The 23,953-nt window shown below is 39.6% G+C and overlaps 2 protein-coding genes across 3 annotated transcripts in view; one reads left to right on the forward strand and one right to left on the reverse strand.

The window, feature by feature from the left end:
• The window catches only part of EFL1 (elongation factor like GTPase 1), a 129,779-nt gene extending 111,202 nt beyond the window's left edge, over positions 1 to 18,577 (reverse strand). Inside the window, exons 1-4 of one of the 2 annotated variants that reach the window (XM_050799696.1) lie at positions 18,424 to 18,577; positions 17,501 to 17,610; positions 16,887 to 16,954; positions 10,106 to 10,190 (exon numbers count right to left, since the gene is read on the reverse strand). In XM_050799696.1, the coding sequence (XP_050655653.1) occupies positions 10,106 to 10,190; positions 16,887 to 16,954; positions 17,501 to 17,591 (244 nt within the window). In that variant the 5' untranslated portion in view covers positions 17,592 to 17,610; positions 18,424 to 18,577. The remainder of the gene's footprint in view (positions 1 to 10,105; positions 10,191 to 16,886; positions 16,955 to 17,500; positions 17,611 to 18,423) is intronic. The other variant, XM_050799697.1, reaches the window with a different exon arrangement.
• Positions 18,578 to 18,581: 4 nt separating this feature from the next.
• Positions 18,582 to 23,953, forward strand: part of SAXO2 (stabilizer of axonemal microtubules 2) — a 30,323-nt gene continuing 24,951 nt past the window's right edge. The window contains 2 exon segments of the mRNA XM_050799698.1: positions 18,582 to 18,746; positions 21,360 to 21,539. Of these exon segments, the coding sequence (XP_050655655.1) occupies positions 18,694 to 18,746; positions 21,360 to 21,539 (233 nt within the window). The 5' untranslated portion in view covers positions 18,582 to 18,693.

Here is a 23,953-nt window from a genome sequence, read left to right on the forward strand (position 1 = left end):
TTACAACAATCCCCTGTAGTAGTTACAACTATTAGCCCAATTTTATACAGCAGGTAACTAAGGCACAGAAAAGTTAAGTATTTTTCTGAAGGACATCCAGTTAGAATCCAACTCTGAGGTTAACTGACTAAGATCACACAATTCAAAATGATAGAGTAGAAGTTCAAATCCATTTAACTCCAAAGACCATACCTCTAACCACTACACTCAGAAGGCAGTAACTTTTACCACACATGCCAAGATTCCACTGCTAATGAATTCCTAAAACACTGGGTGAAGCATTCCCAAGTGTACTATGGCTCAGTGGGAAAGACTGCCATCAGTTAGCAACAGACTGTCTTCTTCAGAATCACTCCTCCCCACTGCCTCCTGGTCTTTTCATGCAAACTGCTTTATGAGGAACCATTGCTCTGCTGAAACCACCGGAGAAGGCTCCAACCAGAGAAGACCACGGAGATCTCCAATGAAAATCCAAGAAGTCAAATAATCAGAGCCCTGGAGCAATGGTCCACTGGACCTCAATTGAGCCTTTCACTGTCAGATCTCACACCAGTTTTCCTAGCCAACATTTTCAATAAGTACCATGGTCTCAACCAAGTACACCAGAAAAAAAGGAGCATGTCTAGTGGTGGTCTAGGGTCCTAGTATATAAAATTAAAGTTGTGAGATTCTTAGAATCACTCAGCATCTTCTCAGCCTAAGCCTTTATTTCATAGAAAAACATGCTAATGCCCTCAAAAGGTAAGAGACTGACCCAAGGTCCCAAAAGAAGCAAGCCAGAAATACACCCCGGGCTATCGAATGATCTTAGTCATTTCTCGGGTCTTAGATGCCTTCATACTTTGCAACTGGGGAAACCACACTAGCCTGTTCATTCGGCTGAACTCCAGACTTGAGAGTGGGAGAACTTCAAGCACTTTCCCACCCTTTGTGATACGACCTGGACCTGATACACAAGTTTCAGAGACTGGGTCTCCAGTCAAGTCCTTTACAGAGTCTAAAAATGCACTCGTACAGAAATTTCAGGCTTCCTATATAACAGTGCTCTTACCTTTTATTGGAGTTAGACCTTTTAGGGAATATTCAGAAAAATGAATACCTATCTACCTATCTATGCTCCTCTAATTATGTATCCATTTCCAGATTCTTTGAAATTCATTCAGGAAGGGCAAGTTCAGATCTACAGAGGAACTGAAAAGCTAGAGATACACCAAGTGTTTCTGTCTGAAAATCTACATCCTAAAAAATAAGTGTCTGATCAAATAATACAGCTGAGAAATACAGCCAGCCTTGGAGCTCACATCACACATACATATTAAAGGTTCAGAGAAGCCCTGTGACAGAAGTCTGTCCAACTCTATTTAACCTGGAGTTTCTCAAATGTATTTAACGGTGAGAAAGAGAAAATGCCATGGTCAGTTACACAGCTGACAAAGGCTTGGCTCAGCTCTGAGTCAGGCCTCCCAATTCCTCTTTCAATGCCTTTTTCATCTTAACCCTTTGCAAACAACTTTAACCTAAATTTTCAAAGGTTGGAGAAAGAAGTCCCATATCCATTAGAGAAAAAAAGTCCACAAGCACAGCTCTTCTGCTGTGACTTCAGCTACATTATGTATCTTTAAAAAATGCCACTTACCACTTTTGTGTGTGTGTGATCAAATTTAAAAAAAATATAAAAACAGTTACAGGGTTTATCATGCTAGATATTACTATTGCTAGTGGAAATTATCTTAAAAGTAGAGAACGCATAACACTTTTCAGGAGACAAAATTTTTTACATGCTAAATGATCTTTCCAATTTGTAACAAAGTCCTGAAGCTATGTGTTGAATTAATCCCTGTAATAGCATTCAGGGACATAAGCTTCTGCTGCTTTACTTCCCAGGCATTCCAAACTAAACTGCTTCATTTCAAGGCACAGATATAATCAGTCAAGCAACAATCCAATCTTTTCATGTTCCAGGGGGCTGAAAAAAAAGTTGGAAGAACCAAAGTTAATTATGGGAGATATCTTCCAGACAATTTCTGCTGCTAATAGGGAGTTACGGGAAAAGAATTCCTCCCTTGCCCATGGTTTTAAAGTGCCATGGATAATCGTCTCACAGAAGGTGCACATTTGTCACTAGTACCTGCCAAAACACCTCTGTATTCAGTAAAACTTCATATAAGGAATTTAGCGTTCGACTTCCAAAACATTGGAAATGTTCACTAACACATACATAGAAAGCTGATGAGAGAAAACTTTCCGTAAAATAAAAAAGAAAAACTGAAGTTATGGATGAAGATCTGAACCTCCTGAAAGTGTCTTTTGTTTCAGTGTATTGGTAGAATATTTTGCCTGACAACAAAAATAACAGAAATACAGGCAGAACCTGAGTTACCTGAAGATATGTTCCTAAATTCCTTATGTATGAACTTATAACAATTATATACATAAATTGTACCCCAACTATAAAGTAACCACAAGTCTCCCTCCTCAGGAAATACCACTTTTTATTTTTTATTTTTTATTTTTTTTAAGAGATAGGGTGTCACTATAACATTCAGGCCGGATGCAGTGGCACAATCACAGCTCACTGCAGCCTCAAAATCCTGGGCTCAAGCAATCCTCCTGCCTCAGCCTCCAGAGTAGCAGGGACTGCAGGCACACAAGGGTAATTTTTATTTTATTTTTTGTAGAGATGGGGTCTCACTGTGTTGCCGTGGCAAGTTTCCTGTCCTTAAGTGATCCTTCTGCCTCAGTCTCCCAAAGTGCTGGGATTACAGACGTGAGCCACTGCACCTGGTTTCCTTTTATATCTTAAATCGCCACTATCCTTTTATATTTTAAGTCAATGTATAACATTATAAGTTATAAATCAACTAATACGGCTTATTATTTGACAGAATTGTAAAGCACAATTGTAAAGCTGACACAGGTAACAGGGTAACTATCTTTATGAGAAGCCTGCCACAAGGAGAGGTGAAGGGTGGTTGACTCTGATGGTATGTGTCAAAACTGAGATGGGGTCAGGCACAGTGGCTCACACCTATAATCCCAGTGCTTTGGGAGGCCAAAACAGGAGGCTCACTTGAGCCAAGACCAGCCTGGACAACATGGTGAGACCATCATCTCTACAAAAAATTTTTAAAAATTAGCCAGGCATGGTGGTACACGCCTGTAGTCCTTGGTACTCGTGATGCTGAGGCAGGATGACTGCTTCAGGCTAGGAGTCTGGGCTGCAGTCACCTATGATCACCACTGCACTCCAGCCTGGGTGACAGAACAAGACTCTTAATCTTAAAAAAAAAAAAAAAAAAAAAAGTGACATGGGTTAGAAAAGAAAGAGGGAAAAATTATCTAGAAACAACTATGAATAGCAAACTGATTAAGTTTTCTTTTGCTGCACAAACCCAACCTGAAGGCCTCTCCAGACCTTCCTCCAACATGAAACTAGACCACATACAGACCACTTCTGATTACATTTTGCCTCACTCACTTTTGGTTTTTCTCAGTATGATGCCAGTCCACATCTGCCACCCAGTACTGTGGCCACACCCTGAACTCTGACATTACTGAGAACTTCTCCACCTTTGAAGGCCTGCTGCATAGACAGTAAATCTAATACATCCACATTGTCTTGATTCCTTTGATCATCGGCAGTTTTGCTTGGAAGGGTGTAAGAACCAGAATAAGAAACCCTGGAGTTAAAAAAAAAGGTTGATATTTGCTTCTTATAATCTCTCTATGCCTAGCATCACCCTGGAGAGAGGGTCATAGATCAAGGACCAATTTCACACTGCTAATGCACGTCATTACTATAAGGTGCAGGTCTCATTATCAGAGTAATTGAGAGACTAATTGTAGTATAACTTTGACTAAGAAGGGGGGAAGAGAGAGAACATGCAGAGGAATGTGGGGCTGAAAGGATTTATGTATTTTTTAAGACAAGAAAGACTTGAGCATGCTTAAAAGCTGACGGATATAAGCCAGTACAGAGAGGTGGAAGATACTGAAGAAAAGATCGTTAAGTCCAGAGCACAGGTTTTTGCCAGTGACAGGAGGCAAGCAAAAAATGCCCATACCATTACGCTTTGAGATACAGTGGCAAGCAGGTGAGAATTCTTTCCTTTTCTGAGAAATAGAAGGTAAGAATGTCTGCTGAGATTGTGGAGGAGGGGATGACAGATAGGCTGAAAGAGACCAGAAGATTCAAAATAGCTGTTGGGAAGAATGAGCAAGACCCAACAGGGACAGATGGAAAGTCTGCCAGCAGTTTGGAGGACCACTTGAGAACCTAGTCCAAATACAAGGACGAAGAAGTGTAGAGAGTTAGCTTTATCAAGAGTTCAAGTTTTGTTGGGAAAAATATGACAGAAGGTCAAGAACCAAAGAGACTGAAGACGCTGGCAAGACTGTCAGTGAAATGACAAATCTGGGCTGTACGAGGCAGGAAGTGAATGAAGAAAGAGGCTGTTGGGAGTCAAAAAACTAGAGAATATTATGAAGTCAAAGAATGGGTACCTCATTAGTCAGGTGAAAGAAAGAGCTGGGAGAATCAAAGACTGTAGAGAAGGAAGTATTTAAGTTTGAAATGTCGAAGATGGATAGCTCAAGGTGATGCTAAAATCCAGAAAGCAGTCATGACAATGGGTAGGTGAAGTGGAGAATCAATGTTGTTGAGAGGATAAGATGCTGAAGAAGTCATTTTCAGGGATGGTAAAAGCCATCTTAGAAGATTCATGAGGCCGGGTGCCAAAGTCATTAATGAACAGGAACCATCACCAGAAGCTGACAATGATTGGAAAGGTGAATAACCGGATGGTCTGAGTCTTGAAAGGAGAAGTTTGAAAACGAGGTAGAAGAATTAACTTTTGTCATCAGATCTGGGAACAAAAAGAATAGCAATCCCGTATCCTAACCCAGAGATTCATGGAACATGAACGGACGAGTAGCATTCACTTGAAAAAGGTACACGGTAGGCAATGTCATCAGAAGACAGCCAGGCAGAAGGAGGAAACGTCAATAAAAAGGCATTGAGGATGTAGGGATGTTTGTTTACCTTGGAACGTTTTTAGAGTAAGTTTTGGTAAGGAAGGGAATAATAGGAGATTGAAAGAGGGTGTCAGAATCACAGAGAAACATGGGGAAGAGACTATAAGAGAGGCCAGATCATGTGGCCCACATCGTGGGCAATGACTGAAGACCACAGGGATGTAGGTAGTGCTGGCCACAAGATGTCCATAGCAATCCCTGGTGGAAAGGAGATACTTAAGCCTCAGGAGAATTTATTTGTGGCCTAACTTCCAAGAGACTAATGGTCCAAGTGAATAGGCTGGAAATGTTGGTTCTAGGACTACTACCACATGCTAGAAATTACTTTGTCCTTGGGAAAGTATCTTCACCTCTCTGAACTCCATTTTTGCACATGTGTAAAGTAAGAGTAATACCCATCACAGAGTTGCTGTAAAGATGAAACAAAATCAGGCATATGAGACACCTAGCTCAGAAGTGAACTATCGTGTACCTAGTTTCTTAGGCCTGGCATCAACTGAATGCTTCACAAAGTAAAGCATTCATTGTCTGATGAGAACAAAATCTACCCTTCCGTCAAATGAGGGGTAATGAAACTCTTCCCTCCCAGCCTCACTCTAGAAAGAATAAGGCAAGTTAGGACCATGGGTAAACATTCACACAGCCAGAAGGAAAGGGAAGCTACTGCCTCTGAATGAAAGAGATGACTTTCTGGTACAAGCTGGCCTTGTCTGTAACTAGATGGCATGAGTCAGTGTCTCCATGGCCTGGTCTTTGGAGTATAAAACCAGAGAGCCACAGAGCTGAAATCAACACATGCATAAATCCTCCATCTGCCCACAACCACTAACCCTAACAGAGGTATTTACAAAGTGATCAACTTGCATATGGACCTCTTTGCAGAAGGCTGCTGTATCCTTGGTCTCCACGTTTGGAGGACATCCTCACTGCATATGACTGACTCTTGGTGAATCCCAAGTGTACCACTGACCCAGGCTAATAGCTAGACTATATGCTAAGGTTACACACTAAAAGTTTGTAAGCTAAAGCCCACTGCAGTGTGTTCCACAAGGTGTTTTACAATTTTTAAATAAGTTGGCAGCATTTTGATATTTGGAAGATTTTGCCAAACATCCTGATGCCAACTTTTCTTAAAAAAAAAAAAAAAAAAATTCCCACTGTGTATCAATCAATCAACTGGAGCTGAATGATACTGGCCCTTACCCCAGGAATCGGGGGAGTATTCCATGGGTGGGCATAATTCACTCTCTAGTCCTTAAGAGCCCCACCCAAACTGCCTCACTTGTGCAGAGGTGTCAACAACATGTCAGGAACTAATAATATTGTACTTAATAATCACATCTGACAGGTATTAGAATAAGTAAGCTATTGGGGGGAGGGAATAAAGTTAGATATTTACCTCACAGCGTGTGCACACGCATCTAACTTGCATTAAATATAAAAATTGAAATTATAAAATAACTGGTGGTGAACTGAGAGTGATTTTTATTTCATTTTTGTGTTTTACTGTATATTCTATAACACACACTAAATTTTCTATAGTAAATATAAACTTGGGCCAGGTGTGGTGGCTCACAATTGCAATCCCAAAACTTTAGGAAACAGATAGAAGGCTTGACCCAGGAGGTTGAGACCAGTCTGGGCAACATAGCAAGATCCCATCTCTACAAAACATTTGAAATATACATATAAATAAATAAATTGAAATATATATACATATATACTATATATTCAACATATATAATATGCACATATGTACATAAACTTTTACATTTATCTAAAATATTTTAAAAGATGAATTAGATAAAAAATTCAAAAGTTCAGGAACAGCAATATTTGCTCAGATATAAAAAATGGTTATACAGTAGAAATGACAGCAGTATTCCTTTTGATGAATTTCATATTATTTAACCCATGTGAATCTATTTCTGTCTTATGTATCTGGATTCTAGGCTAAAGGATTCAAAGGCATTACATCCCCTTAGGATATTTTACAGAACGTGTATTGTTAGGAATACTTCCTAACTCTTGAGATGACAAGATAAATGTATGGTATCCTTGTGGGTGGGACACAAAGAGAGGTAAGAAACAGGCAAATAACATTTAATAATATGATCCCAACATTTGTAGCAAATTTTGGTCACAAACGTAAAGATAACAGAGGCTCCATTTTCTCAAAGACGAATTAGGTTCCTGGAAAATGCTAAGATAGTGTATGACCTTGATGGTTTTCAATACCACTTCTATAACATGCATGATTTATCTGTTTACTTTAAACTAGAATAAGACCCTATATTTCAACCCAAATAAAGATTTGAAAATACTTTTGAAAGCTTAGTAAACTAAGAGTCAGAACCAGAGAAAGGGCTTAATTTGCATAAGAGGGCATTCAAAGTGGGTGAGAAGAAGGGGAAGGCATGGTATAAATAAAAGTCACCTGTGGAGTTTCTTCAACCATCAGGTTTCTCTTTTTCTCCCATCTAGGTTCCCCTTCAGGCTGTCCCACCTTCATAGCAGGAAATACCCCATTCTGGAGAATCAGCACTAAGATATGGATAAAAACATATCTCATCTCTCAGGTGATCTGAGAGGATATGTCCCAGTCAACATTCCTAACTTCTATCCCCATAAGGCTCTGAATTGTCAAGTGTGTTGACTGCTCAGCCCAAATTCCTTTCTAGGAAGTCATCCCATGCTCACAAGAAACATATTTGACACTTTGTGACTCCACTCCACTCACCACTGATTGGACTAGGAGATGACTAACCAACTAAGGGCAGCCAATCCACAGCTGCAACCTCTGTGATGGGTTGGCATGAAAAGATAAGCAGAGCCGCATCCTGTTCTTAAGACTGTGTGTTTAGAAACACAAGAGATCGAAGCAGTAGGCAACAGAAATATGGTGAAAACAGACAGGATAATAGGGTAAGAAGTCAGGGCAAAGTGAATGCACAAAGATGAAGACATGACAGTAGGCAAAAGCTATGAGACAGAGAAAAGACACACAGGATAATAGTGGAGATACAAACAGACACTCAAATCCAAGGACAACAGTGAAGTTCCAGAGGAAGGATCCATAAACTTTTACTGATGTGGTCTCTAGAGCTATCTTGGATCCATAATCAAAATCTGGCTCCAATTTTTATGAGACACCACTCCAATAAGACTCCTGTTTTTCAATTTTCATGGATATTATTTCCAATATAATTTCACACATATGCTTTCAATAATCTATCCCACCCCAACCCAAGCTAGCTTAAGTCTCTGGTCTATGCAATCAAGAAAGCATACCCGGCTGGGCGCAGTGGCTACGCCTATAACCCCAGTCCTTTTGGAGGCCCAGGCGGGCAGATTACCTGAGGTCAGGAGTTCAAGACCAGCCTGGCCAACATGGTGAAACCCCATCTCTACTAAAAACACAAAAATTAGCCAGGCCTGGTGGCATGCATCCGCAATCCTAACTTCCCAGGAGGTTGAGGCAGGAGAATTGATGGAACCCGGGAGGCAGAGGCTGCAGTGAGCCAAGATCGCGCCACTGCACTCCAGCCTGGGTGACATAGCAAGACTCTGTCTCAAAAAATAAAAAAGAAAGCGTACCTAAAACAATCTGATCTGTGAGCAGCCAAGGTCCAGGTCACAGAGCTCAACAAAATAGAAGTCAGACCATTCAATTCCCAGGGTGCTATAGCAAATTCTCCTACAATACTACACCAGGAAGACAAATGTGAATTGGAGTGGGTGAATTTTATGGTATATAAATTAAACCTTAACAAAGTGGTTAAAGGGGTCAGGAGAGGGGGACTAGAGACAAAGTATAGAGCAGAACAACTAAAATTGACACCCGAGAAATCTTCAAATAAAAACAGACTAATAGTATGAGTAAGGAAGAAGGCAGCCTACAAATCTCTTGAAATCTATAAAATGAGATAAATCAATAGACTCTCGACCCCATTCTCTGGATCACAGGATGAGAACATACCCTTTAAAATGTGAGAAGTAGTTTAAAAAAAATGAAGCGTTAAACATTAAACATTGAGAATTCATGTGCCTAAGACCTTCAAAACGGGTTTGGCACAACAAGCCATGCCCCACAGAGTACATCTTTTGGTGGCAGTGCCAAAGATATGACACTTGTGAAGGATGAACCACAGGTAAGTCCATTAGGGAAATAAAATTTATCTTTATTATTTTCTTCTAATTACAAAAATATACATTTTGTGTAAAATTTTCAAATACAAATTTTGAAATTGTGTAAAAATTTCAAAATAAATATTTTGAAAAGTGCAGGTTTCGCCATAATCTAGCCCCTGCAGAGAGCTACTGTTAAGGGTTTGGTAAGTATCCTTCCAGACACCTTTATCCGCATATATATTTTTATTACCCAAACACATTCATATCTTACAAAAATAGTCTGCAATTTGTTTTCTGTCTCTTAACATACCATTCTTCCCTATACAATGGCATATATATTAAACAGTAGGTTTAACAGCTGCACAGTATTTCACAGCTTGGATGTATCAGTTTATTTAACCATTCTCCTACTGACATTCAGGTTGTTGGTATTTTTTTCACGAATATAAACATTTTAGTGAATATCAGTGACATGTATCTCACACACTGACATGACTATTTCTGTCAGATAAGTTCCTAGAAGTGTTACTATCAAAGTAGCATCCTCATTTGAGGATAGCAAGCTGGTCCTGATCATGCCAGTCTACTTTTAAGTAAATAAGACTCCAAATCTAACATGCAGGCTAGGCCATGAGGCAGAATAGTAGGGCTGAACCAGCTAAAGTCCTAGGGCTCCTGACTTTCCTTGTGAAGAAATCCATACAAGCACCTGGTGGAGGGGGCCAGTGTGAACTGCCAGTTCTTCTGCCCTCAAGCCAGTCAGAGGTTTCCATTTGCTTCCAAGCCTGGACAGCCTGACTCTGACAACAGATCATGTGGAAAGGCCAGAATAAAATATGTAGAATATAAGCAAAGAAACTGAGGCATGCAATTAATTCAGAAAGAGAGAGGAGGACATGAAAGATGCAAAGCTGTGTTTCTGTAAAACAGATTGATTTACCTGTTGCATAATGTAGTGAAATGGCACTGGATTTCATAGTGATCCCTCGGATCTGTTCATCTTCTCTGCTGTCCATGTACCTTAACTGGAAAAATGCAACATATGCATCTTCACTTCCCAAAGAATTAAAATGTAACATTAAAATTTGCTAATTTAGATTTTTGTTTTAAATATTTAAATTTTTATTTTTATTTATTTTTGCACAGACAGGGTCTCGCTATGTTGCCCATGCTAGTCTTGAACTCCTAGCCTCAAGTGATCCTCCCACTTTGGCCTCCCAAAGTGCTGAGATTACAGGTGTGAACCACCATGCCCACCAATACTTAAATTTTAAACTACATAGAGTCTATTTTTTTTTTTTTGAGACAGAGTCTTATTCTTTTGCCCAGGATGGAATGCAGTGGCACAATCTCAGCTCACTGCAAACTCTGCTTCCCAGGTTCAAATGATTCTCTTGCCTCAGCCTCCCAAATAGCTGAGATTACAGGCATGTGCTAACACGCCTGGCTAATTTTTGTGTTTTTAGTAGAGACGGGGTTTCGCCACGTTGGCCAGGCTGGTCTTGAGTCCCTGACCTCAGGTGATCCACCCACCTCGGCCTCCGAAAGTGCTGGCATTGCGGGTATGAGCCACCACACCTAGCCCTCTCTCTCTTTTTTTTTTTTTTAAGATGATGGGGGTCTGGAGAAGTGAAGTTGGTTGAGGGGAAGGGAATATGACAAATTGAAAAACATTACCACTAGGAACTCATAAATGTATTCAAATACTGCATACCCTCCCCAGAGTGTTGCTCATCCAAGTATCAGCAATGAATGATGGGGCAGGTCAAGAACAGCTTACAGACAGCAACATTTGGGAGAATTCTTTCTAAATATCAAGAACATAGCCATTCTTTTCCTATTTACAAGCTGTTTGACAAATTCTGAGCAGAGACTGAAACAGAGGTCTCTAGAGGCAAGAGAAGTCTTTATTCCTTTCCCAAATTAATAGATTTTGAATACATCTTTTTTAAAAAAAGAATACAGTAGAAAATATTTGTAGTATGACCATTTCGTTGATGACTTTCATAACACCGTAATATCCACCAATGAGGATCTACATCTCATTCTCTAGACTTTGCAGTGCATCAGTATTGACAGTGGTTTTGTTTAAATAAGATTCCATCACTTTCCAACTCCTCAGCCCTAAGCACCAGACTAACTTCCTCCTCCTTTCTCCAGAATGATTTTCCCTTACCCTACCTCATTCTCTCCACTGTCAAACTTTTGAAAAATTTTTAACCTTTCTATTTACTCCTTTCTTTCATTCAAAAGCACTGAGAATTATCTGTTGATATGAACTGCCACATGTATTCATCCACATTAATTCTGAAATTTTCAGAAAGGCTTCCATTTCCGCAGCTCTGGCAAAATCAAAGCCCTAAAAGCTATCAATGACCTCTGGCCAAACACAGTAATAATTGTCAATCCTCACTTTTCTTGATTCCAGTGCAGCGTAACAGTCACCCTTTGTGTGCATGCGTGTTACATGCATATGTGAAATTCTTCCAAGAGTCTGAAATATCTTAATTTACCTCCATCTCTCCTTAGATCCCATTGCTGGTTTCCCTTCACCTCTCCAACCTCTCAGTCCTTCAAAAAGTTTCAGTCCCTTATCAGTCTTCTATAATGTATGTTTTTAAGCACTGGGTTGGTATGAAACATGTGTAATACATAAATAACAACACAATGAACCCCTATGTATGCACCATCCCATTTCAAAAGGGAAAAAAAAAAAAAGTTTGTTACTTTTGAAGTACCCTGTGCTCCTCCTGGCTTATAGGTAACCACTATCCTGAATTTTATCTTGATCATTTCCTTATTTTCTTTATAATTTTTAAAAATGAGTGTGTCCCTAAGCAATACATCATGTAGAGTGGCAAGTTTTAAGCCTTCTATAAGACTCACGCTTACTCTATTATACTGTCACTTTTTCTCTGCTCGATATTGTTTTCCTGAGATTCACCCCTATTGATGTAATTCATTCATTTTTATTACTGTAGGACTCCACCTCACAAATCTACCACACCCATTCATCCATTGTATTACCGGTGGACATGGAGACGGATTCCAGTTTTCTGTAACTATTACTGAGCTGATATGAACAGTTGCGAGTCTCTTGTACACTCCCTACCAGTGGAATTTCTGAGTTATTAAATCTGTACATCCTAAACCTAACTTGATATTTCCGAATTATTTTCCAAATAGTTGGACTGATCCACAGTGGAATATTACTTTTTTTGATTCATAACCTCAACAGCTGATATTGCTGGACTTTATTTTTTAAGATGGGTGATAAATAGCATCTCATGGTTTTAATTTACATTTCTCCTATTATTAATGGGATTAAGTATCCTTTTACAAGTTTCTTGTATTGGCCATTTAACATTCCTTTTCTGTGAACTGCCTATACAAGGCTTTTGTCCACCTTTCTACTGGTTGTAATACAGATTTATTTTGTTTTGGATAAGAGTTATTTATAGTGTCTGAATTATAGTCCTTTGTCAATTACATCTGTGTTATTAATATTTTTCACAGTTACCAGGCTTGTTTTTTCCATTTCTTTCTGGCATATTTGATAAGTATGTTCTAATTTTAAGTAGTTTACTAACCTTTTATGAAAAAGTTTGCACATTTTTATCTTAAGAAATCTTCCTTTAAAGTCATAAAAATATTAGCCCATATTATTTTCTAAAAGCTTTATAGTTTTGCTTTTAAATAAAAATATCTTAACCATGCAATTGATTTGTGTGTGAAGTAGAGGTCCAATTTTTTTTTCCCACATGGATAACCAATTGCACAAGAACCATTTGAAAGGTTCGTCTTTTTTTTTTTTTTTTTTTTTTTTTGAGATGGAGTCTCGCTCTGTCACCCAGGCTGGAGTGCAGTGGCACACCTCAGCTCACTGCAAGCTCTGCCTCCCAGGTTCATGCCATTCTCCTGCCTCAGCCTCCCGAGTAGCTGGGACTACAGGCACGCACCACCATGCCCAGCTAATTTTTTAATATTTTTAGTAGAAATGGGGTTTCACTGTGTTAGCCAGGATGGTCTCTATCCTCTGACCTGGTGATCTGCCTGCCTCGGCCTTCCAAAGTGCTGGAATTACAGGTGTGAGTCACCGCGCCTGGCCGAAAGGTTCATCTTTTTCCCACAGATCTGAAATGCCAGCCTACTATTCTAGGCTTACTATTCTGAGCCATCCAGTCAATTTCATGCCTCAGTCAATTCCAGGCCACAGGCTACAACACATCAATACATTCACAGTAAGTCTTGCCAGTGGGTAAGACGTATTTCCATACCCTACTCTTCTTTAGCCGTGTCCCAGCTATTAATTGGTTTATTTGCTCTTCTGTATATATTTTAAAATCAGCATATCAAGTTGAAATTTTTAAATATCTGTTGGAATTTTTACTGGAATTCCTGAATCTATAGATCAATATTTTTTAAATGTCATTTAAAAAATACTGAGTCAGCCAATACATACATATGGCACATCCTTCCATTTATTTAAGTTTTCTCCAATATCTCATAGGTGTTGTTGTTGTTGTTGTTTTGTTACTTTTTAAGAGATAGGGTATTGTGCTATCTACCAGGCTGGAGTGCAGTTGCTGTCACAGCTCACTGCAGCCTCAAACTCCTGGTTTCATGCAATTGTCCTACCTCAGTTTCCTAAGTAGCTTGGATTATAGGCACGAGCCACCATGCCCAGCACAGGAACATTTATTATGCTATTTAAATGGTTTATGTTTTTAAATAGATAATTTAAATATTGATCTATTTATTGCTCATGTATACTTCTTTTCAACGGTTTTCACATCCTGAAACCTGCCAACTTGTTACTAATATCCTAGCAATTTATCTACATTTTTGTTTTCTTCCTTTCTAAAATTCACACTTTTTATTTTTCTTTCCAGCTTTATCACTGCAACTAGAACCTCCAGCACAACGTAAAGGAGAAGTTATAACACAATGAGCAGAAGGGTGTGATGGCCATTCTTCCCTTATTTCTGGCTATGAATAGAAAAGTTTTCTTAACACTTCATCATTGAGCTCAATCTTCATTCTAGGTTTTTTATAAATATCCCACATCAGATTACAGAAGTTCTCTTCTGTAACTACGTTGCAAAGAGGTTTTATCACAATAGATGTTGAATTTTACTACATGTCTTTATTATCTGTTGAAATGATCATGATTTTCTTCCTTTAATCTATTAATATAGTGAAATTACATGTTAAACCAATCTTGAATTCCTTGGGACAAACTCGATTTGGATATGAATAATCAGCTTTTTATACTATGCTGAATTCTGTTTCTTAATGAGGATTATAATTTTTGCATCCATAATCATAAGGTTGGTATATAATTCTCCTGTCTTGTATTATCCTTAACAGACTTTTGGTATCAAAGTTATGCTATCTTCATATGATTTGGAGAATACTGCCAATTGTTGGGTTTTTCTCTGCTATATTTTGAAATGGTTTAAGTAGGACTGAAATTATTCGTTGAATGTTTGGCAGAACTAGAGAGTTAAACCATATGGGTCTTTTCTTTATGGAAAGATTTTTGCCAACCAATTCAATTTCTTTTTTTTTTTTTTTTTTAGATGGAGTCTCACTCTGTCGCCCAGGCTGGAGTGCAGTGGCGCAATCCCGGCTCACTGCAAGCTCCGCCTCCCGGGTTCACACCATTCTCCTGCCTCAGCCTCCTGAGTAGCTGGGACTACAGGCGCCCGCCACCACGCCTGGCTAATTTTTTGTATTTTTAGTAGAGACAGGGTTTCATCAATTTCTTAAACGACTATAGAATAACTCAAGTTTCCTATTTCTTCTTGACTCCATTTTAGTAAGTTATGTTTTCCAGACAATTTTCCAGTTTAGCACTTTTAAGTTTTAAATTTACTGGCACAGAGTTGTTCATTATATCCTATTAATACCTTATTAACTTCTGTAGCATTTTTCTTTCCTGGTATCACTTATATCTGCCCCCTCTCTTTTCTTCTTGATCATCTTGCTGGTATTTTGTCAGCTGTATTACTCTTCTTTAAAGTCATTCATTCAAAAATATTTATTTATATATACTATGCTTTGTATATGTCCAAAGTACAGTGAGCCACACTAGGAACATTAGCAGGTCAAAAGTGTCAAATGTTCCTCAACAATGTCAATGAAAAACAAAACAAAAACATTTCCTAGTCAAGATAATCAAAAATTATCTATATTGCTAGTAACTGTTTCAATTAATAACATTATATTTTTAGAGCAACTTTAAGTTTACAGAAAAATCGACTGAAGGTTCCCACATACTCTCTCCTTCCACCCACACAGTTTCCCCTATTATATCTATCTTGTATTAGTATATGGTGTGATACACTTGTTACAACTGATGAACCAATATTGATGCATTATGATTAATTAAAGTCCATAGTTTACATTAGGGTTCACTCTTTGTTAGCTGGGTTAATCTTTTCCAAAAACAAACTTCTGGCTTCATTGATCCTTTCTATAAAATGTCTATTTACTATTTCATTAATTTATGCTTTACTATTTCCTTTCATCTACTTATTTTAGAGTTATTGTACCTTCTCTAAATTCTCAAGTGGGGAAAATATAAGTATTTCATTATTTCACTCAACCTAGTTTTTTCAGCCTCCTCTAGATAGTATCTTGGGCCAGCTTCCCTCCCAACCCACACATCAATTCCCAAATCGACCTTCAACTCTACTGGGTCTACTCTGTGGATTCAATTTTACTTCTCCATCTCCTCTTCTCTTTGTTCTCTGTCACCTGATAAACCCTATTGATCATATCCTAAATTCATTATGGAAACGAATACATCTTTATTTTCCTACTGGCAAGTAAATTATTCCAAGCCCTTAAAACTCATAGCTACAAATAAAGATCTCTTTAATTTTATTTCCTCAAACACTATTTTCAGGCTAGGTGTGGTGGCTCACACCTGTAATTCTAGCACTTTGGGAAGTCAAGGCAGGAGGACGGCTTGAGCCCAGGAGTTCAAGATCAGCCTGGGGAACATGGCAAAATCCTGTCTCTACAAAAAATTAGCCATGTGTGTTTGTGTGCACCTGTAGTCCCAGGTACCCAAGAGGAGGAGGTGGGAGGATCACCTGAGCCCAAGAGGGCGAGGCTGCAGTGAGCCGTGCATGATCACACCACTGCACTCTAGCCTGGGCAACAGAAAGAGATCCTGTCTCAAAAACAAAAATCAAAAAGCCACTATTTTCATCACAATCCTCAGGCACAAGCAGCTTTCCTTTGATACTTAGGTTACCTTTTAAGGTCTTCTATAATCTATTCTCCCTGACAGTATGTTTTCTCTGTCACTAGCCTCTAGGCAAATGCTCCGCTCAAATAAAGCACAACACACAAGTTAGCCTTTATCTGTGTTATTTCTGACCACCTGGTAGTTTTTCTGTCTTCTCCTCAAACCACGCAACTTATTCACCTACAAGGAATCTCTTTCACTGTGAAATCTTCCAAAATTGTGTATCATTTGCTTGTTGCAAAAACTCACTTTTGCACTTATAAAATATTAATATAAAGCAATACAAAGCAATATAGAAGTAACTATTTTCTCATCAGCAATTTAATCTTGCAAAATGGATTGGCAGCTTTTAGATGCAAGAACAATGTTTTATACCATTTTGGATCGCTAAAGAACACAGGAAATGGTTCATCACATTGTTGACTGAAATGCAACAAGTATTTATAAAATAAGAACATACCTTGCCTGCTAGGCGGCTGGAGATGATTCCATTGCTAGATATAAGACAGTCAGTCAGAGTAGTTTTTCCTGTTAAATAAAATAGGGACATCAATTCAAATATATGTCTTTCTTAAAAGGGGTCATGGATCATACCTATAGATTTTAAATCTGGCCAGAAGAATTGGTTTAGTAAAGATTTTCAATTTACCTATGCTAGGTAACAAAAGACAAAAGAGATTTATTAGACTTTTGAACAGAATATCATCAGGAAGGACATAGATGCTAGCACTCTATAATGCTGTAATCTTATCTCCAACCCTGTGGATCTAATCACCCTCATCTGAAAAGTTGTGAAGCAACTTAAAGCCATTTCAAAAACAAAAAATTCAAGTTCTGGTTTAAAAAACAACATGACATACTATAAAGAAGAATGCTACTCACTAGGTAACTGTGTTCATTTCAAACGCTTTATAGCAAGGCAGGCTTCCCCAACATCACAGAAAACTTTTAAAGGAAAGAAGACTTGCTTCTTAGCAAACACCACTCTCAGCTGCCCACAGCTTCACTCCACTGAGACATACAGAGACACACCTCCCTTATTTATCAAAACAAGCACTTAAAAAGGATTCTTACCATGGTCAACGTGAGCCAAAACACAAATATTCCTGATGTTGGCAGTGTTTTTCTGGAGATGAATCATCTTATCCAAACTGTTGAGCACCATGGTTACTTATTTCCTGTGACTAAAAATTAAGTAATTATTAGCCCAGAGGCTAAAGGTCGGGGCAAAAGAAAAAAAAAAAAATAAACGCTAGGAGGTGGCAAGGCTTCTCAAACCCCTTAAACTAAGAACCCAGTGAATGTTTATTGATGAGACACACCACCTAGGCCTAAGTCCCGTTCGAGCACCAAAGTCAATATCCTAGCACGATTACACTTAAGGAGTTTGCTTATCCTTCCGGATCCGAAGGCTGCGATGAATCACGCAGCTCGAGGCGGCTGGGTGCGCAGTGACACCAGTAACCCTGCCGGTGGAGAAGTATTCGGGTAAACTTCTCCAGGCCAATGACCACGTACAGGAAGGGTTGCATGCAGGAGGGAGAGAAGATGCTGAAGATGATGCTCCCTTTCTCTCTTCAGTCTTCCCCCAAGTCCCTCATTCTGACATTCTCGCTAGTCCTCGCGGGAGGTCCAATACCCAGCTTTATTCCTGCCCACGGAGCCCGAACAAAGTTTTGGGTCACGTGCTTATTATCCAAGCAGGTGCACTGCCGGTCTTTCATTCCTTTCTAAACAAAAAGGAAAAACCTCTACACTACATGCCCTTCATTTCGGCAGGGTTCCGGATTCGTTCTCTTTGAGAATCGCTGGTCCACACAGACAGGCCACCGCCCCGGCCCCAGACTGGAAGCGACACTCCGGGGACCACCGCTCCCAGCCAGGGCTCGGCCCCAGGCCCCGTTCCCGCCTCAGAGCCGCAGCGAGCGGGGTCCTCCAAGCACCGCCCAGAGGCTGGCCGAGGAGGATGCAAGTCCCCAGCGCGAGCCCGCACTCACCGGCGGCAGCAGCCCCACCAGCCCAGCTTCTCCTCTCGGGTCGCAGCCAGCCACACCAAGAGCTTCCGAAACACAAAGATCTCTGCGGGTTCTGCACGCCCGCGCGCCAGGGGGCGGGGCCGGCTGACGCTCGACCTTTCACCCGCGTGTCTCTGACGCCACCGGAAGCCGGCGCCGGGACTGTCACCAGGCATTCCTCTGTTGCCTTGACTACGGCGGGCGCTGTGGGAGTGGAGAAGCCGCAAGTGCTGAGGCAAGGTGGAGGAAGGCATGGGAGCCAAGAGCATGAGGAGCTGGTGTCTGTGTCAGATTTGTACCTGCGGGTAAGAAATGGCTGGTGTAGTGGCGGGCCGGGGCTTGGGAGCCGACCTAGGGCCTAGGTGCACGGAGCTGGCTCCTCGGGAACCCTGAGAATGGCCGTCCCCCGCAGATCAAGGGACGAGGACGCAGCGACATCCCCACTTATCCCGTTCCACGAATACTCGCTCCGCACCCGCCGGCTACGTGGGGGTAAAACGTTTCTTTGTAGCCCCTGAGACTCCCAATCAAGGATGCAAAGTAAAATGCCACCCAGGCCGGGTAAATAATATATGTGAAGCAGCGACGGGATATAAGACTGGTGAGTAGTGGGATGTGATCCGACTGGGAGAATGCATTTCCACCCCGTCATCCCTCACCACAAAGATGAGAAAGAACAGTGCTCAAGGCCCTGAGTCTGCAACCCATATCACACTTTCTTTCATCTGCTTTCTGTCCTCCCAGCCAGACCATATTCGCATTCCCGTCCCGTTCTTTGGGATCCGCCTGACTGAAAAGGCAGTATAGTAGTCCCCACCCTGAAACCTAGAATCCAACTGAGTCTTGCCTAACAACCTTCCATCACCTAGAAACACAGTCTTCTCCTTCCTCAGCTTCACTGTTGACCCAGGGATTAGATCATTATTTGCTAAGTAAATATGAAAGTGTCAATCCCTTCGTATTTGTAATCCCCTTCAAAGAAAACACCTGCATGTTGATGGAAAGCAGTTTTTTTGATAGCCTCATAATAAACACAGTTCGTAATTAGAAGTAGATTAAAATATCAACAAATTAACTTTGGGTGTATGAATCTGCAGACTGGTGTGCAGGAGACAATTTTTACTTTTTTCCTAATTTACATTCAACGCAAGTTCCTTTCTCATTCAACTGTTAGGAAATTCAGTCTTCATTATGTTGAGGGCTACCCTTGGAATGGTGTGATTTTACTTTTTCTTTGTTTTTGGTTGTGGTTGTTTTGTTTTTTAAGGGTTTTATTTTTATTTTTTGATAATGCAATAAATACACAAGAGGTGTCATAAAAATCCATAATATTGTAAAATATCTATATTATAAAACACTTTCATAATTCTATCTTCCACAGATAACAAATGTTCTTTAAGACTTGTTTTACATGTCCATTGATTTTTTTTTTTTTTTTTTTTTGAGACAGTGTCTCACTCCATCGCCAGGCTGCAGTGCAGTGGCGTAATCTCAGCTCACTGCAATCTCCGCTTCCCGGGTTCAAGCAATTCTTCTGCCTCAGCCTCTCGAGTAGCTGGGATTACAGGCTCATGCCACCACACCCAGTTAATTTTTGTATTTTTAGTAGATCTCCTGACCTCATGATCCACCCGCCTCGGACTCCCAAAGTGCTGGGATTACAGGCGTGAGCCACTGCGCCTGGCCTGCATCGATTTTATTTTATTTTTTTAAAAAGAGAATATTCTGAGCATACTATTCTACAATCCAGTTTTTTACTATTTACAATCTCACCATCTTCCAGTGACCATGCATAAAGGTCACCCTCATTCTCTTAAATAACTGTATACTATTAGCTTATATGATATATTGGTCAAGGTTCTTAGTTATGGATAACATAACCTCCTTTCATTAGTTTAGGCAAAAAGGAATTTATTAAGGCGTGTTTATAGAGAGAGAGAGAGAGGTCACTTGGAAGAACTTAAGAAATCATTTTCAAAATAAGCTTCCAGGAAAAACTTCCAAAAATTTTACCACAGAACAGGACTGACAAGAGGCCACTGCCTCTGCCATAATCAGAAAATTGCAACAGAGCTGTAGACTCCAGAATCACTCGTCTCTTCCATGGTCAAGAAGCTGCCAAGTTAGGAAACCAGCTTGCAAATCAAGATGCCACCTAACAACTTCTAACTCCAATCTCTTGTTGCCTCTATTACGTTCATGCAAGCAAAAAAAAATGTTGTGCCTTGACTCTCTCCTTATGTAGCTCTGTTCTGAGTCAAAGTATCATGTGAATACATGTAGCAGGTGAAACCTAATTTCTATGTGGAACCTTTCTGCAAGAGCCTGGGAAATTCCCTGTTAGTTTTTCAGCTTCTATAGTGTAACAAGACACTAAATTGTTATGAGACACTGAATTGCTGTGCTTCCACCACATAGGGATAGACCATTATTTATAGATTGTTTTTGTAAACATCATTACAGAGGAAACAGTTTTTGTTTTGTTTTTGTTTTTGTTTTTGTTTTTTTTGAGACAGTCTTGCTGGGTCGCCCAGGCTGGAGTGCAGTGGCACGATCTTGGCTCACTGCAAGCTCCGCCTCCCAGGTTCACACCATTCCCCTGCCTCAGCCTCCCGAGTAGCTGGGACTAGAGACACCTGCCACCAAGTCTGGCTAATTTTTTTTGTATTTTTAGTAGAGACAGGGTTTCACCCTGTTAGTCAGGATGATCTCGATCTCCTGACTTTGTGAATCGCCCGCCTCAGCCTCCCAAAGTGCTGGGATTACAGGCGTGAGCCGCTGCACCCAGCCCAGTTTTTGGTTTTTCAGTAAAGCTCTAGAATTTAGAAACTGTGAGTTTATTGGAGGTCTCTGATTAAAATGCAATTACAACACAAAATGTTTTTTGAGGTTAATCTTTCCATTGATTTTTTGCACAGCCGACATCATTGTCCACATGGAATCACAAGGATTTATGAAAATTCTGGGGTGTTTTGCCCTACAACTGAATATTTGGAAAAATATCCTATGTATGACAATGTTCTTCCAGCTCAGAGTCTTAAACCCAAGCAAGAAATTCAAGCATGCTGTGGTAAAATGGAAGGAATAACTACATTTAAGTAAATATTTAGTAACTATTTGCTTTACTTATTTTTCTCTCAACTCTTCTGGTGTCAATAAAGTTTTCTAGCTATTTAAATTACTGTTTACTTAAGTTGAACCAATTTAATAGGCAACAGACTAGTTAAGTCACAACTTGAAAAAAAAACAGAAAAATACGAATTAAGTTAGGTTGACAAAGTGTGAGAAGAAAAAAGGGATATAAAAAGTTCTATTTTTTTTTTAACTTCCTAAAATATCTCATATTTATCTACTTTCCACTGTTACCACCACCTAGACCAGGGTGTCTTATCTTTTGGCTTCACTGGGCCACATTGGCAGAAGAATTGTCTTGGGCCACACGTAAAATACAATAACACCAACCACAGCTGATGAGCTAAAAAAAAAAATCACAGGAAAATCTCATAATGTTTTAAGGAAGTTTATGAATTTATGTTGGACCTCATTCAAAGCCGTCCTGGGCCGCATGCAGCCCATAGGCTGCAGGTTGGACAAGCTTAACCTAGAGGTTATAATAATATCTGAATCTACTCTAGTTTTTGCAGTTTGATCTGTTTTCAATACTTCAGCCTGCCCAAATGATTTTAAAATGCAAACCAAACCCTATCACTTCTTTGCTTAAAATACCCTTAAACTTTCCCATTGTGTTTAACACAAACCAGAATCCTTATCAAAACCATGTAGAGGCATGGTTTGCTCACTACTTAATTCTCTAATTCATTTTCACTGTAGTGCCCTTTTCACTTTTATGCTCCATCCCATGGGCCATTTTTCATTTCCTTGAAAGTGCCAGGTTTCCCTTATCTCAGAGTCTTCCAAGATACTATTTTCCCTACCTGCAATTTTCCTTCACTCTCTTAGCTAATGCTCATTCAATCTGTAGATCTCAACTAAATTATCACTTGAATAAGCCTTCTCTGACACTTCATCCAGTTTTCAGATTAGGTAAAATTCTTCTATGTAAGCTCCCAAAGCACCTTCCTGTTATTTATCATTAGATTGGTTTCAGTGTTTCATGAAAGCAGGAACTAAGTCTTTTGTTATCTCAGCATTCTATTTTTAGAAAACTAATAACAATGCCTACTAGCACATAGTAGGTACCCAATATTTGTTCAGTGAGTGATGAACACAAATCTTCTTAAGCCTATACTTTTCATTTGGACTGACCTTTTTTGATCTCTGTATTTTTGTCAGTTAGCTAGATTATGTATTATATTTACTCATTATTTTATTTAAACTGTTAATGTATATACTATATTCAAGGTACAATCTTGGTGTTAAGTATAAAAATGTCAATAAGTTTATGAACCCCAAATATCTGAGGTAGGTCTCAGTTAATTTAGAAAGTTCATTTTGCCAAGGTTGAGGGTGCGTGCTGGTGACACAGCCTCAGGAGGTCCCAATAATATGTGCCGAAGGTGGTCAGAGCACAGTTTGGTTTTATACGTTTTAGGGAGACACACGTCAATCAACATGTATGTAAGATGAGTATTTGTTCGTTCTGGAAAGGCGGGACCACTCGAAGCTGGGAGTGAGCTTGCAGGTCATAGGTAGATAAGAGACAAATGGTTGCATTCTTTTGAGTTTCTGATGAGCTTCTCCAAAGGAAGCAATCAGATACACATTTATCTCAGTGAGCAGAGGGGTGACTTTGAAGATAATGGGAGACAGGTTTGCCCTAAGCAGTTCCCAGCTTCACTTTTCCCCTTAGCTTAGTGATTTTGGGGCCCCAAGATTTATCTTCCTTTCACAAGTTGAAGTTCCTGCTTCCTAGTGACTTGTACATCATATTTCTATAATTTAGAGTTTTAAAAATGATCTGTAACAGCTTTAGATTTTGGTGTTAGCCATTTTCATTTCAGATGCAGCTCATTCTTATATAGCAAAGATACAAACTTTCTTATTTATTTATTTATTTATTTTTTAAATTATTATTATACTTTAAACTTTCAAACTTTTAGTCTAATATTTCTATTTTTAACACTTCAGGCATTCCTTGCAGTAATAATACTTTGGTGACTCTAGTTACTTGTGTAGGTGTATGGCTCTTCCACAGATGGAAGATTTTACTTAGTCCTCAGATTTTGGTATGCAGTAGTGCCATCTAGAAGTGTTACAATTGCAGATTCCAGGTCTCCATCTAAAAGAGCCAGTAGATAATAGAGTGGGTCTCAGGAAACTGCATTTTTAACCGGCATTGCTAGTGATTCTGTTGCCACTGATTCAGTGCAGTAGGTCAGGAACTGGACTGCTCACTGAGGATAACATGGAACATAAAACAGAGACGGTCTTTGCTTTACTGTTGTTTGTAGTGTTGTGGGAAAGTCCAGATATGAAAATATCAGATAAATAACTAAGATAATTATGGATTATAATAAGTGAGATGAGGATATTCAATAACTGGTTGAGACTG

This window comes from Macaca thibetana, chromosome 7, assembly GCF_024542745.1.
Source record: "Macaca thibetana thibetana isolate TM-01 chromosome 7, ASM2454274v1, whole genome shotgun sequence".
NCBI lineage: Eukaryota > Metazoa > Chordata > Mammalia > Primates > Cercopithecidae > Macaca > Macaca thibetana.